Genomic DNA, 19,356 nt, shown 5'->3' on the forward strand with positions numbered 1-19,356 from the left:
GGGCACGACATTGTGTGTGTGTGGGGGGGGGTGTGCCATTGAGTTTTGTAAGACGAATATCAATCAATGATTATGTATGTCTGGGACCGACCTTTAACGTCATCATCCGATAGACGTGACGAGGGCTCGAACCTCTGCATCATGTAACTTCATCCACATAGCATAGATTACAAGCCCAGACCACAACGCCATAGAGCTAGATCAATTTTTGGGCTCTAGGTAACCAGCGTTCCGATTATTTAAGACAGAGTCAGAAGAAGTTGGAGCCTTAAGCGTTCCCCTTACAGGCCTTGCCTATTTCGTCACCACCAAAGTACCTAATGTTATCCATGCAGTCAATGTGGCATTTTCTTATAACCATACCTAATACATCATATCGGATAAATAAATCAAGATTGATAAGGGTACTATTTAAGAGACAAGGTATTAATCTGGTCCACAAGCTATTAGTCTATTCTCCTATAAACCGGTTAAATATTTGACCATGATCCATGAACACCTTTCTTCTTTTCTTTTGTTTACTAAAATTCATTTAAATTTATGAGTAAAATTTATAGAAATGCCTACAAAACTATAGAGGCTAGTCCGACCGTGTGTACACTGTAAAAATATTGGGTACAATTTTTGCCACCACGAGGGTAATTATGTGTCCAACAAATTTGGGGCAGTATTTTACCCAATGCAGAGTGCATAATGTCCAGAAAGGCAAAAAATTTAAAAATAGAATGTGCAAAATTTCCATCATGAAAAATGAAAATGCCCAAAAGAAATGCTCCATGTTGGTTGGACACATAACTACCCTCATGCATGGAGCACTTTTACCCAATATTTTTAGAGTGCAATTTTGGTTTTGATATGGGCATGCTGCACATTCACATGCCTCCAGAAATTTAAAACAAAGCTAGTGGAACGACTTAAAATTCACCCTTTTTGACGAACACGTGTTATGCCCAAACTTAAGGGAATTGCTAGGACCATCCAAAAATAGCGATATCTTGTATAGCATGACAGGAGGTGTTTGCCTGGTTTATCCGTTTAAACAGCGGCATCAGCTTTCAGTTCATGGGCTTCGTTTCCATCCTCCCTAGTATCTTCATCAGGGAAACATGATGGGCAGCAAGAATCAAATATCAAGATTTTCAGCTTATGGAAACCCCAAACGATCAATATATGAACAAGGACGACGCCAACAATGGCCCCGACACAGAGTCCTGCCGAGAGAGCTGGGGCCTGCCCGAAGTCGAGGATGGGATAGATGTAGGGGTTTCCCTCCTCGTCCGTACCCATTGCCCCATGGTATATCGCCACAAAGACAATGTAAGCGACGGCAAACATGAAAGGGTATACGAAGTGGAGAATGTGGATGACCATCGCTGAGAAGAAGATCTCGAACAGGGCGATGAACCCGTTGAGGAAATGGAAGTTGATATCGTAATAAATATCGACCGTTCCAGGAGTGTAGAGGGCGCCCCAGTAAAGCAGTGAGAGCAGAATGGCGACTGAGGCGTAAGTGTTGAATAAAAACCACTGGCCACGGTGAAAGAAATACCAAGGGATGTCTGAAAAACAACCGCAAAGAATTATCAACTATATGAAAAAAATGACAGTATATCCGTTGAATTGATACATACAAACAAACAAAACCCTGTAAAATACTATGTGTTAAATTTCTGCTCTTTCTAAAAATTCGAATGTTAAATCAACATTTGAAAGGTTGGAGGAGTGACAACCTTTTCCAAATGTTACATCCAACCTTGTATAAAGCTGAATCCAACATTTTAAGTGTTGGGAAGAACCATCTAAAGTGGTAAATGCAACATTTAGAAAATGTTGTCACTCCTCCAACCTTTCAAATGTTGTCACTCCTCCAACCTTTCAAATGTTTATTTAACATTTCTTTTTTTAGAGTGTATGCATGGGCCTATACACGCCATCGATTTTATCTCTCTATTCCCCAATCGTGTTTCAGGCAAGATTATTTGGTAACAAGATACATTGTTACAAGTTTTAAGTTATAATAATTTCCGCGCATCACAAAAAATAAAGGTACCGCGACTTTGAGAAACTAGCGACCAAACTAGGTATTTCTGAGGTACTTACTACAAAATATTTATTTTTTGCGCATTCTAATGTTAGTAAAATTTGTTTGACCAATTTATATTGTTATGAAACCTCTATTATTTTTCATCCCATTATATACACCTGATCTATGGATAGACATTGTAAAAGTGACAACTTAAAGTTATATAATGTAGAAAAGGTAACTGGCCGGAACTGTGTGACATCTTACATTAGTCACATTGCCAATGGGAAGATGCCCATTCATTAGTGATCTTTGCATACAAATTCCCATACCTTTCTCTCAAACTTTCGTTGATTTTTAATATCGTGTTTTCATAAAAGTTTACTCATTCTCAAAGTTTCTTTATAAGGTCAAAGTTCACGTGACTTGTACATGACGACCTACCATCGCCGGTTGTCCACCCTGCTGGTTTCATGATGGCGGCATATACGATGATGTTCCATAAAGCACAAAACAGATAGACAAGCATGAGAATATATCCCCAGTTAGTCAGGTAAATGAAGAAGTATCCTCCGTAGATGCCACCAGGTCGAACGGACACGATGAAGACATACAGGAAATATCCAAACATATAGAGGGTGATGAGCAGACGGTAGGCAAGGTATACACCATAATGCATCGGACACTGTTAGAAATGAAGGGTATAACAAAAATTAGTGGTGGAGGGGCTGTGGCCGAGTGGTCAAGGGCACCCGAATACATACATGAAATCTGAGGTTAGATACCCGGCATAGTACTCTAGTATTATTATTATTATTTGTTTGGCGTCACCTGTGCCTGGGAGGCGAAAAGCGAACTGAATCACTGTGACCCGCAGGTCTCTCCTCCCGATATAACTGATTGGGGGGAATGCAGGTGGACCACTACACCGGGGTTTCCCCCTACTCTTATACGAATAGTGCAATGGGTTCTTAACGTGCAAAGGTGGTGACTCTCCTCTACACGGGGCCTCCATTTAACGTCCTATCCGAGGGACGGAGTGTTTTCCAGTGTAACATAGCCTGCATCTATGAAACATGTAGACGTTTACACACAACGCACTGGCTTCAGTCATCCGCCCGGGGTGGACTCGAACCCACGATCTTTGGTTCGACGGGCAGACGCGTTACCGACTGAGCCAACACCGCTCTATGCTGGAAAATATGTCGACATAATTAATATTATCAAATTAAATGAAAATGATGTAAGTAGTATTGTTTCCAACATGTTTACGTGGCATGGAAAATAAAAGAAAGAAATATAAAATAGAATATAATTATGCGCGTATTAAAGAGCCCCCTCCCACACATACCCACATACACACGGCGCCACCATCCCCTGCCTCCTCATGAAAAAAGAGACAATAATAAGAGAGGGAGAGAGAGAGGGGGGGGGGAGGGAGGGAGAGAGTACAACAGAAAGAAGATTGGGAAAATAAGAGAAAAGGAACAGAAGACAAAATGAGAAAGGGGAAAAGGGAAAATAAGAGAAAAATTGTTTGTATATATTGTGATCCTCGATGATTCTCCAATAAAAATATAATAAAAAAAAGAGAAAGAAAACAAATATAGAGAGGTGGCGGAGCAGGATAGTTATTAGAATGAAAAAAAAAACGAATGAAATAAAGGAAAGGTAAATTAGTGATAACGCAATATAAACAATAAAAAGAAAAGAAATGACAGAAAGGGTATAAGTCTATTCCATGATACTCTCAAACTGTTCACAAAATAAAATAAAAAGCCGTTTCCATGGTTACATTTATCCTTATAAGCTCACTCATGTAGTAGACCTACAACAAAATCCCTATGTGTATATCAGTCAACGAAAAAAAAATGCATTAAAAATGTCACCAACCCCTTCTCCAAATGGCATTTATCACGTTTGTACCGTCCCATCCATGCAGCGTAGAAACTTTTTGTTTTTAAAGTTTTGTGGCACCAATGTCTTGAAGTAGAGCGGAGCCAGCATTAAAGGCGATGATTCTGTGTGTGTCAAAGGTGCTTTATATAGATTTCTGTGAGTTTATTCCATACCGCTAACCCGCTATTATGTTATTTTCGATCTTCTATATATATCGATTAGTTACGGTTGAAAATAAATTCCTCCAACATATCATTAGCTTAGGAAATCGCGGTTTGTGTGTGTGTGTTTATTATTTATGATGTCACTGATTTGATGACCCCCCCCCCCTTCTCCTCCAAACGTTATTTGAGTTTTTTCCTCTAACACTATTTTGCGCATGATACAGTTTGACAAAGTCGAACCTATTCCCCCGAAATGCTTTAAACTTCCATTATTTTTCGGGGCACATGTCCAATCCCGGTGTCCAAAAGCCCTCTCCCATCCCGGGTCTCCCATGATAAGTGTATCCACTGCCCCCTGGAACCCATGCCCTCTTGCTTGAAATAAATTGTAGGTTGAAATTATATTGTAAGTTGGATGAAAGCCATTGTAAAATAAAAGAAAGGGACCTACGCTTCAAATGTTTGCATCATCATTTTTATCCGTTATTGGTCGATAATCATCCGGGTTTTTTCCTATTGACATGTCTGACAGGCACTGCATGTACACGGCCATCGATCATCTTTGAATAAGGTCATATATTACGAATCAATACGGTAAAATGGTCATAGCGAATAAGAAGCCCACACAAATATGTGGTAAAGATTATCTAAAATAGACTGAACAAAATAATAAATGCTGAATTCAAGACAAACAACCGTGAAATATGACATGACGTCATTATTCGGTAGGGTGGATATACTTTGTTGTTGTTTACATTATGCTGAAATACAATATATTTTGCAGAATCCCTTTAGGTAAAAGCAAAGTTTCATCGTAGATTTACTGTTTAATTCTATATTACAGAATACTGATGCGAGTCCTTAATCAGCCTCTTGACAGATCGGTTGAACAGTATAAATTAGTTTTAAAGTTTATTCTACGTCAAGGGGCTTAGACGCTGGGTGTGTCCAGTATGGGGGATGGTCAGGGGCGGATCCAGGGTAATCCAAGGGGGAGGGGAGCAAATTTTTTCCGAGGAAAATTTAACAAGCAAAAATAAGGGGATTTTCAACTAAAAATGAAGGTCATGTCATCCGCGAGAAATTTGAAAAGCAATAAAAAAGGGGGACACACTTGGGTAAAAACGGTATATTCACATTATAAATTTTGAATATGGCTCTCAATAGGGGGGGGGGGGGGAAACAGGCCGGCTGTGCCCCCCTGGATCCGCCTCTGGGGATAGTTGTACAACTTCCATCGTTAACCTACATCATATCACGTCCACATGGAATACCCCCCACCCCTCCCCCTCGGTCCCAAAAGTAAAATGAGTATACTAACCTGGGCTGTGACAAACATGGACGGTGAGGCGCCTCCGAAGCCAAAATCGGAGCATTTCGGTCGTGAACATCTACAACCTCGATTAGCCGATGACATTTTCAGTGTATGTTGTACTTACAATGTAGTCAGTGTTTGCTCTCTGAGTTAACTTCCAAGTTTTGCAAGTTATTAGATAATTTAGACTCAAATGTTTTAATCAACCTCAAGTTGAGTTACAATCCACAAACAGGCAAGTTTATTTCTCCAGACTGCATAAAAATATGGTGTCCAAACGTTGACGTTCTCGTCATGCCCGCTGTCTCTTTCTGACTCACAAAAAGTAAAATGCCTTATTATGTTTCATTTGTTGTATGAGGAGGTGCGCGGGTAGCGATTACAATTGTGAGATCGTACGGTTTAATGATTTTAAGTTGAATGAGGTGAAGGCTTCGATAGAAAGCGACAATAGTACAAGTACAGTTTGACCATCATAGAGCTGAGTTGCTCCATGGTTTGACGATATAGAAAATAACAAATACAATAGGGGCATACAGTCAAAATGGGAGTGCGCAAGCCCGGGCGTGGGAGCGGCTTTCAGAAAAAAAAACAACTGTGAAAAAAGGGACCGTTATTCGATCTATTACCCTTCTAGGTACAGGTTGCACGTTTATTCAGGTAAGCCTACAATATGGTTTGGGGGAACCTGCATGATATCCCATTAAACCAAAAGATTGCACAAACGGAGAGCATGTAAATATATAAAACACATTATATTACTACTGGCAGGTCTACTGTAGTAATTTCGATACAGGCCTACATGATTTTCAAGAAAAAAATAAACAATTTGCAGTGCACTGCAGAATGTTTCCAAACGTTATATTTACTACAATAGGCCTACGCTGCTCTACGTTTGTTTACAGTATTGACTTTGTCAATCTATATACAAGTACAAGGTCAAAGTGACGTATACAATAATGACATGGTAATTGACCTCTAGGCCTATATACTTCCTGATTGATAATCCTCATGGGCATTAAAGCATTGTTCGGCCTACTCTGTGTGCAGAGTCAAAGCTTAAACTGGCTGAAATATGATATTGATCTTTTCGCAAGTATAATTATGCTGAAAATTGTCAAACAAAAAGTGTTGATCCTTGTTGGTGGATTTGAGGGATACTCGGTAGAGAAAAGGAGAGAGAGAAAGACAGGTAATTCGACAGGGAGAGCAAGACTGAGAGAGTGTGAGGAGGGGGTGTCTGGCCGCTTCTACCTTCTACTAATAAAATACTAGTGCTATGATTACTTCATTATTTTCCGTATGATAATTATTGTCTGCATGTCATGCGACCTTATAGCCAACATCTTCCGAATGGTACAGCCCCGAATACCGTGTTTGGTAAATCTCTCCAGTCCTCCTCTCTCCCCTCCCAATCCACTGTCTTCTTCACTCCTGACTCTCCCGTTAGCCTACTTATTAATAATATTTTTTTTGGTTATATTATCTTCTTTTTCTTACTCATCTTCATCACCATAACCCTTTTCATCTTAACATTTTCTTCTTTCTCGTCATTTCTTATTAATATTCTTCTTTCCTTTAAATGGAAACAAGAGTTTAAAAAAGGTGACAGACAGCTGAGTTGAAACTGAAAACCTAAATCTAAATAATGAAATCATATACTGTGGCAACTACAAATTGAACGTATTTGTGAAAAGATATAAAAGATATAAACAGTCCACACCCATTTTCGAAATAGCCAAATTACTATTGTAAAGTATATCTCCAGAGTTTAGTTCAGGTTGGTCATCATAATACACACCAGCTGTTTAAATTAACTCTTAGAACATTTCTATCTTTTCTCTTCCTGATTACTCTTAGCTGTTGGGCAATTAAGTTATATCCCAAAATATTGTGTCAAGTGCGATTATTGTAATCTGTGTCAATTTGCCGGTGCCAGGTAAAAATGGCAGAGGTAATAATGGCAGAGGTAAAAATGGCAGAGGTAAAAATGGCAGAGGTAAAAATGGCAGAGGTAATAATGGCAGAGGTAAAAATGGCAGAGGTAAAAAATGGCAGAGGTAGAATGGCAGAGGTAAAAATGGCAGTGGTAAAAATGGCAGAGGTAAAACTGGCAGAGGTAATAATGGCAGAGGTAATAATGGCAGAGGTAAAAAATGGCAGAGGTAGAATGGCAGAGGTAATAATGGCAGAGGTAAAGATAGGCTACATCATAATAATATCATCCATGACCGGACTTTTGTCGACGAAATGGGCTATAAAAACTGATGAAATATTATGTTGTTTTTTGTCATTAAAGATCTATACTCTGTCATTTATATGACTAAACTCAAGCATTTTCTTGCCAAAATGATTTCAATTAGTGACTGTATGATAAAAGGATCTTAAGCTCGTAAGCAGAACAACCGTACACTTTACATCATGTACATCCCAACGATTTTTTTTAATGTAAACACCAATGTGTGCAGCCACTAACCCTCTGAAACGAACAAGTTCGGGTCTACTTCGAACTACTTTCATAATTTAACCTGGATAAAAAAAAATAACTGAACATTCTGTAATAAAATTATTTTTTATTTCCACATCATGATGGATCATGATGAATAGATATTGATGTCACTGGCGGATCCATGGGGCACAGACAATTAGAATCTTAGCAAATATGCTAACTCAAGTGTGCCCCCTTTTTAAAGCGAGACCCTTTTCAGCTAGCTAATTATCTTTGTGGACGAGTTAGTAGGCGGAAAACTTTTTTGCGTGTCATTTTTCAAGAAAATGTGCCCCCCTTGGAAAATCCTGGATCTGCTGATTAATGTGATACGTTGAATGTAAATGATACAGTTATTGTTCAGTCTTTAGAGCAATACCTCAATGCAGCTAGTCCAAGTGGATGCCAGGTTCCCAAAGGGTTTGACGTCATGTATGGGAAGCTGCCCCATGACATTTTATGCACCACAAAATGGTTCATAATTGTTTTTTTTTTTTAAATATTTCAGGAGCGTCAGTGAAATTATTTGTCTCTTGATATGTACTGAAGATAAAAAACATTTGGATTTTTTTCTAGAAAATTACACTTCATTAATATATTTTCTATACACCAAATATGGGAAAGCTGCTCGCAAATGACGTCATCATTAAAATATAAAATATCATTTTATTTTTTTTCTGCTATTCTACAATGACTTTTAATTGAGGTTGAACTTCTCCTGTAATGAATTAAGTACAATTGCGGTCAAGAGTGTGCTTCAAATTTCAATATTAATACAGCGATTTGACATGAGAAGGCCGTCCATTAGAGTCCAGAAAAAATAAGATATTCCAGCCAAAAGATTATCAATTTGGTGCAGACGATCCATCTATGATTTTAAAAATGTCGGCCTTTCCATTATTTTTTATTTTCTTAGAACCTTTCTTAGTTAATCTATGTAGGGCTTACATGCGGGGGCTTTTTGATTTTTTTTTCATGGGGGGTTTAAGACCCTTTTTACCTATATACCATTATGACCTCTGCCATTTTTACCTCTGCCATTTTTACACCGAGCCAATTTGCCAAGGGGTTTCATTTATATGGTGTTTCTGTAAAAATCTAGGAATTATAGATAGAGAATACTCATATAAACTGGCAAAATAATAAAGATACATGAATATCAAACGGACATTCATAAATTTCATTAATGCTCTTTGTCATTTTTTATGAGCCATCCAGAAGAGTACGCACACTAATTGACACATCAAGGGGGGAAAATAATAAATGATGGAAACAATTCTGAAAAGTCTCGTGCGAGCCAAGCAAACGAGAAAAAATTTGTCTTTTTTTTAAAAAAAGTTATTATTTTGTCATTATGTATATTCAGCAAATAATGTATTGTATTTCACCGTTATCCTTTAATTTCCTTTCATTGTCTTATTCCTATCCTGCGTCTTTTTACTCTTTCCCTTTCCTTTTGTCTTCGTATTGTTTCCCCCCCCCCCATATTTCCGTTATTTTGGAATGCCTACTTTCCCCGTCTCACTCGTTTCTTCTCTTTATATCCTTTTTACTCCTTTTTTCTCTTTCCCTTTTTCCTGGCGAAATCCTCCAGCGGCAGGCCGCTTTCCTACCCCTCCCGCCCCGCCTGTTACCTCACTGCGCACCACTATCCCAAAACCATCAACCTTCATCATCCTCTATTTATTCTCCCCTTAAACTACCAACACCATCGCAACCAACACCAACACCATCATTATCATCACCATCAATAAAAGATGCACGAAGTGTCAGCTGGAGAAAAGAAGAATCACGCGTGGGCAGTAGTGCGCATATTAGAGGACACAGTAAGCTTCACGTGGGACGATCCATTTGCCATCTCCAGAGCAACACAACCGCCATTTATCCCCGTGATTGTGAATTGCCTACATCTTGCTTTCACGTATAAAAAGAGGACATCATGTACACCAGACGGGCTCTGCTTTCTAACAGGTTGTCGTCAGCATGGTAATTCACTCTTATTCTTATGTCTAGCATAACATATCAACTATATATAGCGTCAAGTAATTGTGCTTTTGGTTGTTCAACTTATCTGTTAATATCGTGGTTGGACTTCGGATGTTTCGTAACTCGCCATTAATGCAAGTAATTAATAATGTTGACAGTTTTGACGTATATTTTTGTTTTTACTGTGCAGGATAACTAAAAATAATTATTTTTTTCAATCATTGGATGAGGATCAATCAATAAAGCATTTATAAATTGTGTTCATCTGGATAAACATCGCAATGAAATTAGAATAAAAATTGATATGTCAATTTTGTCGGGATAACTGAAAAATCGTTGCTTACTAATATAAGCAATTCTATAACGGCTGTACTATTTCAGTCTTTGAAATCCTTCAGCTTTTTGTCTACATGGTGAAGAACCTGATGATGGGTTTTGATATGCGTTTCCCTGAGTTGTGATATCTTTTCATACTGGTCATAATATTCATGTAAATTGAAGAAAATACAAAAACAAAATTCCTTCTTACTTAGCAGTTCTGACGAATGCAATTATGATTTAATTTTAACATGTCTTTACTTTGCGACATAATGATATGTGAATTCTGAAAGAAATTAAAATAGATGAAAATACAAACTGATATCCAACATACGCCTGCAGAATTTTTCCTAATATTTTATAAGAATAATAAGAATTAGTATTGTTAAAAGACAAGTCTAACCCCCAAAAATGTGGATTTGAAGAAATTGGTTAGTTGTGCAAAATATATGCAATTGAGACAGTGATATCACATGCTCACTATTTCATAAGTATTCTTTTATATGAAATATTTAATATTTAATTTTCTTGAAGATTTCTCTCTGGGGAAACATCTTAATTGAAATGTGATGTCATCGTTTCCCTCATTTGCATACCGACAGGATTTGAAAAGCGATTGTTTTTATGCAATTATTTCAAGTATAGGCCTATATGGCTTTACTAATGTATTATAATTCTTGTAATCAGGATATAATTCAGTATGACCAGGACCAGTACTCTTATTCAAATCATAAATACTCTAATCTAATCAATCATTTCTCTAGATTCTACTTTAGAATTGTTTCCCATTCCCATTTTTTTTTGGGGGGGGTAAGAGGTTTTCTGTTTCCCATATCGTTCTTCGTTCTATGCATGAATAAGTTATCATTTATCAATATAGAGGAGGCGCGATGGCTCAGTCGGTATAGAGCGGGGTTTTCTGATTCCGGTGACCCGGCTTCGATTCCCACTTGGTGCGCTAGTGCCTTTGGTAGGGCATTAGTCTTCATTACAAGGTCTTTCGTAGAGGACCTTAAACCGTCGGTCATCTAGTTGCTTACTTACAAACATTCATGTTTTCTTAGCAATCAGGTAAAAAAATCACTACCATGACCACTATCACAGAGAGAAAAAAACCTTTAGAATGAAACATTCTCAGTGCTTTAATATCATGTAATTGCTTTTTGCAAATGAATGAGAGCTATAGCAATTTCCTATTTTCTGTTTCATTCTAGATTTGTGATAACATACTCAATCTATAAAAGGAAGAATGAAGAGATGACAATAAAGAACGGAACAATGTTACAGGAGCAAGATGGCTGAATTTGTTGATCGACATTAATTATGAATCCATCATAGTCACCACCACCCCCTTATAAAGCGTAGGAAGTGTGCTGGTAAGTAAACTCTTAACCAAGCATAATTTATATTTTATTGAACAAGATTAGAGATGTTTTAGGAAAAGCAGGTGCCTGGGGACATTTTTTAAGAGGTGGTGATAGTTTGTTTATAACCACCCTCCCTCCAAATAAAAGAAGTTTTCCCTATACGAACTTTGGGAGATCTGGGACAAATCTCTACATTTTTCACACTCAGTTAATTTCCATGGATGTTGTCTATGATGGGGAATAACATAATGCAGCAGCACCCCAAGCTTCTGCACCCTGGGCCCCCATCAGGCTTGGCTATGAGGAAAATCGTTGAGCCGAGCGAAGGGGTTATGAAACAAGTTGATTTTCAAATTGAAAATGATATTTAATAAACATAAATTCAATGATTTTTACCAAACATTAGTATGTGGAAGAAAAACTCAAAAGTAACAACCTCTAACACCCTTGAGTCCTGATAAAGAACAGCTGTAGAGGGATGGGTTTTCAGTTCATAATATTTCATAATTCGAAGAATGTAAAACATTGAACTGTATTATGGTAGACCTGTCCGATAAATAATTATCAAAAAGATGCATTTACTAATATATAACACGACTTCACATGAACACCGATTTATACCTTGTTTACGTTAACTTTTATAGGTGTTGTATATTAAAGGTTTGTATAATTTCTATTCGTTCTTTGGTGGTATGAGCACGATGCCAGCACTAATAAGGCGCTTCTGCCCGCGTTTAAGCTCATTTTCCGTTCATGAATTATTTTTATTTTTGTGTCTTTATATCACTATGTTTGTAAATGTATTTTGAATCTATGAATGGAATAAATGCATACAAAACTGTTCAAATTTGGTGGATAGTGATGATGGGCTGTAAAGAAAATTAGGTTTATACTAATTAATGGCCCATTGAAAAGTGAAAACAATATACCCAGCATGCATAAAGTGGATGGACATCGACAGCATAGTCAGGTGTACATCGGCGCAAGATAACAATAGGAAGCTTGAATTCAAGGATAGCTGACATTGTCGTGTAGAAGGGGGCTTGGGGCGTTTGCTCCCCCAGAAAAATCACGACCAAGGAAAAAACAAAGAAAATGGTAAGAGGAAAGAGTAAAGGGTGAAATATAATAATATTTTGTGATAATTATATCAAAATCTATCCAAAAAATCGATTTTGTAATAAAAATGTCAACAGTTTTACGTTTTAAAGATTTTTCGAAATACGCCATATATATATATATATATATATAAATGTAACCAGACATCTACTCCTTAACATGACTACTGTGTCTTGCACCAAATACTTAGGCCAAAAAATCGTCTTGTCATTTTTCCGCCTATATATATATATATGGGTTGGCTCTTTTCCCCACTGGTAGCTGACTATTTATCAAATAGTTGGTTAGGATGGCTATAAAGTTATATCATTAGACAAACTCGGAAACTTGTCCTACAGAACCCTGATAAAATTTCTTTATAAATAAAATGTGCGCATTAATTTCCGTCATTGTCTTCTACAATACTGTGTATATGGAATCGTATGCATGTATTCATGTATTTAAAAATTATGTTCTCATGCAAAGATTGAATCTAAATAATTATTGAATTGAAATGAAATATTTCCAAACTAGACTGTATTGAGTAGGTGCAAGATAGCATCAAGAAATGTAAAGCAGTATCCTCATTCTACTTGTAGATTTGTTATGTATTTATTTTTATTTCATTATTTTATACATCCACTATTTTCGGTGTTTCCCCCTTTCCTTTCAAATTTCTGCATTGAGAAATCTCTATTGTTCCCCAGCGCTGATATCCATATCCTCGGGGTATAGAGGGTGAACAGAATGGGGGTATTCAACCCCGCATTAGCAACATACTTCAACGAAAATCATGAATAGATCATCTTCACAGAATATCTGAGAAAAAAAAAGCATGATGACCTAAGTGAATATTTAATGACCTTTTATATACAGCTCAAAGCTTGAAATAAAAGGCATTTTTCTAATATTCCTCTTATCTACGGAAGATATGAACATGATGATCTCACATTTATTTTACTACTATTTACTACTATTTTACTACTATTATTCTTCTTTACTACTACTACTACTACTACTACTACGGGCGTTTCTATAGGCGCACTGTTGTTTTATGGTTGATACTTGATAAAGTGATATAAGCATTCAAAAAGGCATCATTACAATATATACATCCCCTCCCTCTCTCCCTCACAAAAAATTAATAAAACAAGCATATTGGTTGGCTGATACACGTATTGTTTTACCAATGAATATGCATATAGCGTGCTTAACTTGAAGACAAGTCCACCCCCAACGAAAAGTTTATTTGAATAAAAAGATAAAAATTCAACAAGCATAACACTGAAAATTTCATAAAAATAGGATGTAAAATAAAAAAGTTATGACATTTTAAAGTTTCGCTTAATTTCACAAAACATATATGCACATCATGGTCGGTATGCAAATGAGGAGACTGATGACGCCATCCACTCAATATTTATTTTGTATTTTATTACATGAAATATGAAATATTTTAATTTTTTCCTCATTGACAAGTGAAGCAACGATTAATTCCTTCCTGAACACGTGAAATTAGCATTGTGTAATGTTATAAGGTTGAGTCAAGTTGGTCCTTATTGTCAAATTTGTAAAAAAATAAAATATTGTATAATTCAAACAATAATAACAAAAGAAATAGTGAGTGATGGACATCACCGACTGACTCATTTGCATGTCAGTAAGTTGTGCATATCACTGTTTTGTGAAAACTAAGCGAAACTTTAAAATGCCATAACTTTCTTATTTTACATTCGATTTTGATTAAATTTTCAGCGTTATGCTAGTTGATTTTTCTCTATTTATTCAAATTAACATTCTTCTGAGGTGGACTTGACTTTTTTTATGTATCATAAGATAATTACTGTCAATAACTTAAAAAGGAAAAAAAGAGGAAAAAGAAGAAGAAAGAAGAACATGAACAAGACAAACAACATTAAAAGCAATTATTTTTGTCATTTCTATTTTATTTATTTTGAATTTATTATACTTGCATATTGCTATATAAAGTACATTTTCACTTCAAAGAATCTATAGAAAAAAATCTGATCTATCAAATCTAAAGAATAGAAAATCTAATAATGCAAAGTGAGGATTTTTTTTTAAATTATAATAAAAACGGTGTGATTGTTATTACGTCAAATGGATTCAAAGGAGATTCTTAGAAATTCGCGTTATACTTCATTCATCCCAAAAAATCATACAGAAAATTCGAATTGGTAGGTGCCGACTAACAATACAAATGGTACACGATTCAAGAGTACTTTAAGAAATAGAGTTGTTCAAGTACATTTTCGACGTAAACACTCGATCAGAAGAGACTTAGAAATGTTTTATTCTTCATTGATTAATTTTTCAAATACCTTCTCAAGATTTCTTATACATCATTTGAAGAAGATGAAATCAAATTATATTTCGAACCCTTTCTGTCCTATCTGCGTCATCTGATCTTAACAAGCCCAACAAGAATAAACTGCAAACAATTATCATGTGCCATGTGAAAATTATCATAATTGAATTGTCTTTTTCTTGTAAAATAAATAAATGTGAAAAAAAGAATGCATACTCGTTTAATCATGTCAATGAAATATATTGGATTTTTCTTACAATCTTGAAATCTATTTCAAGTAATTTCCTATTGTTATGTTTCTTTTGTTTTGTTTTGTTAATGAATATTCCTTAATTGATTCATCTATTTCTATTCATTAATTCAAATTATTAAACATATCTGTTATTTATCATTTATTGTTCTAATTGTTTATTGACCGATCAATTTGTTCGATACATTCATTATTTTTTAAAGAATAAGGTGGATTTTACAATATAAACTACACTGTATCAAATAAAAAATTTCCGACCTATGATTTTTATTAGAGATTGAGCATGCAGTCTGAAACACATAGGAATAATGCCGAAAATTTGTTTACATATAAACTACACTGTTAGAAAAAAGGGAAGATTTTACAGAAGAAAAATTTAAAAACAGATTTTACAGAAAGAAATAACCAAATAATTTTTTAAATCATTTAAGATTTTTTTACAATTTCTCTACAGTTTTACAGAACTGGTCTGTTAAAAAAAGGGGGGGGGGGTAGTAAGGTTACATACACCAAATACCAATTTTCTGTAATTTTACACAAATGCATGAACAGTGCAATATAAAATAACAGGTGTTCTCGAGTCTCTACTGCAGGATATTTTTTTTCTTTCTTTTTTTTTTGGGGGGGGGTTAATTTATTTTTAAAGTAAATTTTTCTAACAGTGTATTAATGATAATTTTTTTATTATTATTATTTATCATTATCTGTCAAGTCAAATAATTAAATCAATAACTGTAACATATAACATTATAGTAAATGAATGTGGCATAAGTAACTTTGGTTTTTTGATAGCATTATGCAGTTCATGCTGTGTACATAACCTAATTTGAACAAATTTGTTCTCATTATCGAAAAAGTATTGTGTCAAGTTACGTAATCAAAGCAATCACGCCATGGAATAATTATGGAGAGCATTTGTATTTTCTCCCTCCCCAATACCCCATCTCAATTAACTTCCGGTACGATGTTTCATTAAATAAGAACCTTGGTTTACATATTGATTATTGTGTATGCCATCCAGGGTCCTTTGTTGAGAATATTCAAACTATATACTGGTTGACAACTCCTTCTTTTTCTCCTCTTCTGCTTTTTCTTTTTCTTCTTCTTCTTCTTCGTCTTTCTCCTTCTTCTTCTCCTTCTTCTTCTTCTTCTCCTCCTCCTCATCCTCCTGCTCCTTCTTCTTCTGCTCCTCCTCCTTCTTCTACTTTGTCTACTTCTTCTTCTTCTTCTCTTTCTTCTCTTCTTCTTTTTTTCTTCTTATTCGTCCTCTTCTTCTTCTCCTCCTCCATCTTCTTCCTCTTCTTCTTCTTCCTTCTTCTTTTTTATTTTTGCTCGCCCTTTATCCTTCTTCGTCGTCTTCTGCACATATTTAATTCAATTCAATTCATTTATTTATTTCAGTTGTTTATTACTTCATAATTGCTGTCATTATTGATATGAATATAGTCATCTTTTTTTAATGATTATTGCATGTTGTGATGTAGGAACATTGATTTTATATTTATCACTAATATCATCATTATTGTTTTTATTATTATTGCCATCATTACTATCATTTTAACTTGTGCTTGCTTTCTTCTTAGCTGCATAGGGGAGGCGGAACGTATTTTCCTTTGGGGGCGAAGCAAAAAAGGGCGCTTATAATGTCAAAATGGGCATTTGGATGCAAGCGGATCTTTTCACCATGAGATTATTATCTAACTGAAGGAGTTGTGTATTTTGTAGTACATGTAATTAATTTTTGCTAAGCCACTTTTAAGTGATTTCGGATTGATATATATTCAGGCTCATCCGCGAGAGAACGCTTTGAAAAAAAATCAAATCTGAAGTTGTAAAACTCGCTTTTGGTGAATTATGGCGTTAACATCTGTTAAAAGGGTATGCTCGCGAGAAGAGCGAACGTGAGCTCAAACCTTTGGACGTTTCATTTAATGAGACATGAAAATTAAACATTCCGAGGAGTTTTTAATCATGAAAAACATATGTAGCTGCTAAAGAATTAAAGCAAGCGCGAAGCGCGAGCTTAAATTTTTCAAAAAAACTAACCAGAAAAGTAATCTGTAAGGACTGTATTTAGTGACTCATGAATAGAATACATATCGCACCAAATGGACCAGTTCGTAGTTACTTCATTTCATTTCATTTCTTCCATTGTAATAGGCAGATATCAAAGCAAGATATTACGTAAGCATGCCTTGCATAGCAGGATAAAGAAATTGAATAGACCAGGTGACTAGAACAGCACACCAATGGACAATATTTGTTGATTTTCTACTTTGAATGCATATTATAGCATGTTGTACAATGTACTGGCAAACTGCGAAATACCAGTCGTTCGTTAATGCATTGTTGTTTTTGTGGATGTAAATGAAAAACACAATTCAAAAGAATATATGAATAATCAAGACATCAACGTTGGTGCTTATCTCATTAAATTTTAAACTACCATGTCACTTTAGCACAAATAACCTTCCTCTGATCATGGGCATAGTGGAACTGCAAACTGGCTTATTTTGTGATATCTCAACCTGAAATATATCATTTTGAAAAAAAGGCAATATGGACATCAACAGTTCATAACAGGCAGAAAAAAATTCTTTTTCAGAACACAGACTGCCACATCAACAGATGATTGTTTATAATTACAAGTCATTTTCGATGTTTTCGTGTGTATACCCTACCGCTATTGCGTGGCCCTTAAATAAATACTTTAAGTATCATTTATCTTGAGATGGGAGAGTATGTTTTTGATAAATCTAACAAACGGAAGAAAATTTCATTTAAAAAATTGTGAATAAATGGATTTTACAACTTCGAAAGAGAGGGGTGGAGGTATTTTAATTCCAAAAGTTACATGTTCAGTCTTTTACGAGCAGATCTTCTTTTTTTCTCTTAGATTTACCTGCTTTGTGAAATACTGTCAGAAGAGATTGTAAGGGGCACCTTTATGTTGGATGAAGAAAAACTATGTTAGCTTGTGTTTTTGTAGGTTTTTTGTCTGTTATTTGCCGGAACCCATCCCCCCCTCATCCCCCGGGGTGTGCTTCACCTATCAGCTTGATAAGTATATTATTCCCTAGGGCAGTAGGCATAGAAGCAGGGCAATATGAAAGGGTTTGTGCTGTATATTATCTTTTCGCTTCCTTAGGTTTAATCACACTCTTGAGGATCATTGAATCATTGGTCTGTCACAATTAGGGGGTAAATAAAAATGAGAATTCTTAAGAATAAAACGTTCAACAGAAAAAAAATCAAGCTACAAAAATATCGGTCTCTCAGCCGTAGAAAAAATCCATTTATTTTGGGGGTAGCAATTCGATGTTCGATGTTGAAAATATTTTTCAAATTGTACTAAACTCAAAGTTACAAACGGCAACGTTTATTGAAAATTCAAATTTTAAAGACTGTCGTAAAATCTTCATTGTAAGTTTGAATATGCATAAATAAGTTACCCTTTAAAGTTAGTCACAGGTTAGAGTAAGATCATGAAAATAACCTAAATAACCTAAAAAGGGTGCTCTTCAAAATTTAGTCATCTAGAAAATGCACTGTACAAAAATAGATGAATACTATTATTAAATCTTGATACAAGAATTTGTTGATATATTAACTTTAAATCTTTAACCATTAAGTGATATTACGCAGCTATCATGACTTTATCAATGTTTTTATTTTGATACTTTGTGGTGTTTGCTAATGGGAAATATATTGCAATTGAAACCTCAATTATTAAACCCTTAGGAATTTGATATTTTCTTTTATTTTGCAGTATCAAGGGCCTGTGGCTTTGGGTAATTTATACGTCTCTTTTCAGAAAAAAAATCCGAAAACGACTAATGTAAAATGGCATATTTTTCTTTGAATTGGGAATTTTTAAGGTGTCAACTTTTTGTTGACTCACGCGATATATATATATATATATATATATATATATATATATATATATATATATATATATATATATATATATATATATATATATATATATATATACATATATATATATATTTATATATATATATATATATAAACATTCACTGCAAAAACTCTGGTGTTGATTTAACACCAGCCCAGAATCTATATATGTCCACACCAGAGAAGTATTGGAACAACACCAGT

General features: G+C 35.2%; 2 protein-coding genes across 2 annotated transcripts in view; one reads left to right on the forward strand and one right to left on the reverse strand.

Annotated features, from left to right (window-relative positions):
- Nucleotides 1-735: 735 nt before the first annotated feature.
- Nucleotides 736-5,910, reverse strand: LOC121409199 (protein rolling stone-like). Its single transcript, XM_041601052.1, has 3 exons — nt 5,408-5,910; nt 2,468-2,708; nt 736-1,559 (listed from the first exon to the last, which is right to left on the reverse strand). Exons 1-3 carry the CDS (start codon nt 5,501-5,503, stop codon nt 1,036-1,038), a joined length of 861 nt encoding a protein of 286 aa, XP_041456986.1. The 5' UTR covers nt 5,504-5,910; the 3' UTR covers nt 736-1,035.
- A 3,651-nt stretch (nt 5,911-9,561) lies between these two features.
- Nucleotides 9,562-19,356, forward strand: part of LOC121409200 — a 34,835-nt gene continuing 25,040 nt past the window's right edge. Inside the window, exons 1-2 of the mRNA XM_041601054.1 lie at nt 9,562-9,875; nt 11,408-11,569. The gene's annotated coding sequence lies outside the window, so the exon portion shown is untranslated. The remainder of the gene's footprint in view (nt 9,876-11,407; nt 11,570-19,356) is intronic.

This window comes from Lytechinus variegatus, chromosome 2 (assembly GCF_018143015.1).
Source record: "Lytechinus variegatus isolate NC3 chromosome 2, Lvar_3.0, whole genome shotgun sequence".
In the NCBI taxonomy this organism is placed as follows: domain Eukaryota; kingdom Metazoa; phylum Echinodermata; class Echinoidea; order Temnopleuroida; family Toxopneustidae; genus Lytechinus; species Lytechinus variegatus.

Excerpts from the sequence above, each read along its gene's own strand:
- LOC121409199 (XM_041601052.1), bottom strand. The coding sequence starts at position 5,503 with ATGTCATCGGCTAATCGAGGTTGTAGATGTTCACGACCGAAATGCTCC. Across the intron at positions 2,709-5,407 it reads CCATGTTTGTCACAGCCCAG|TGTCCGATGCATTATGGTGT; the intron begins GTTAGTATACTC and ends CATTTCTAACAG. Across the intron at positions 1,560-2,467 it reads AGGGTGGACAACCGGCGATG|ACATCCCTTGGTATTTCTTT; the intron begins GTAGGTCGTCAT and ends GTTGTTTTTCAG.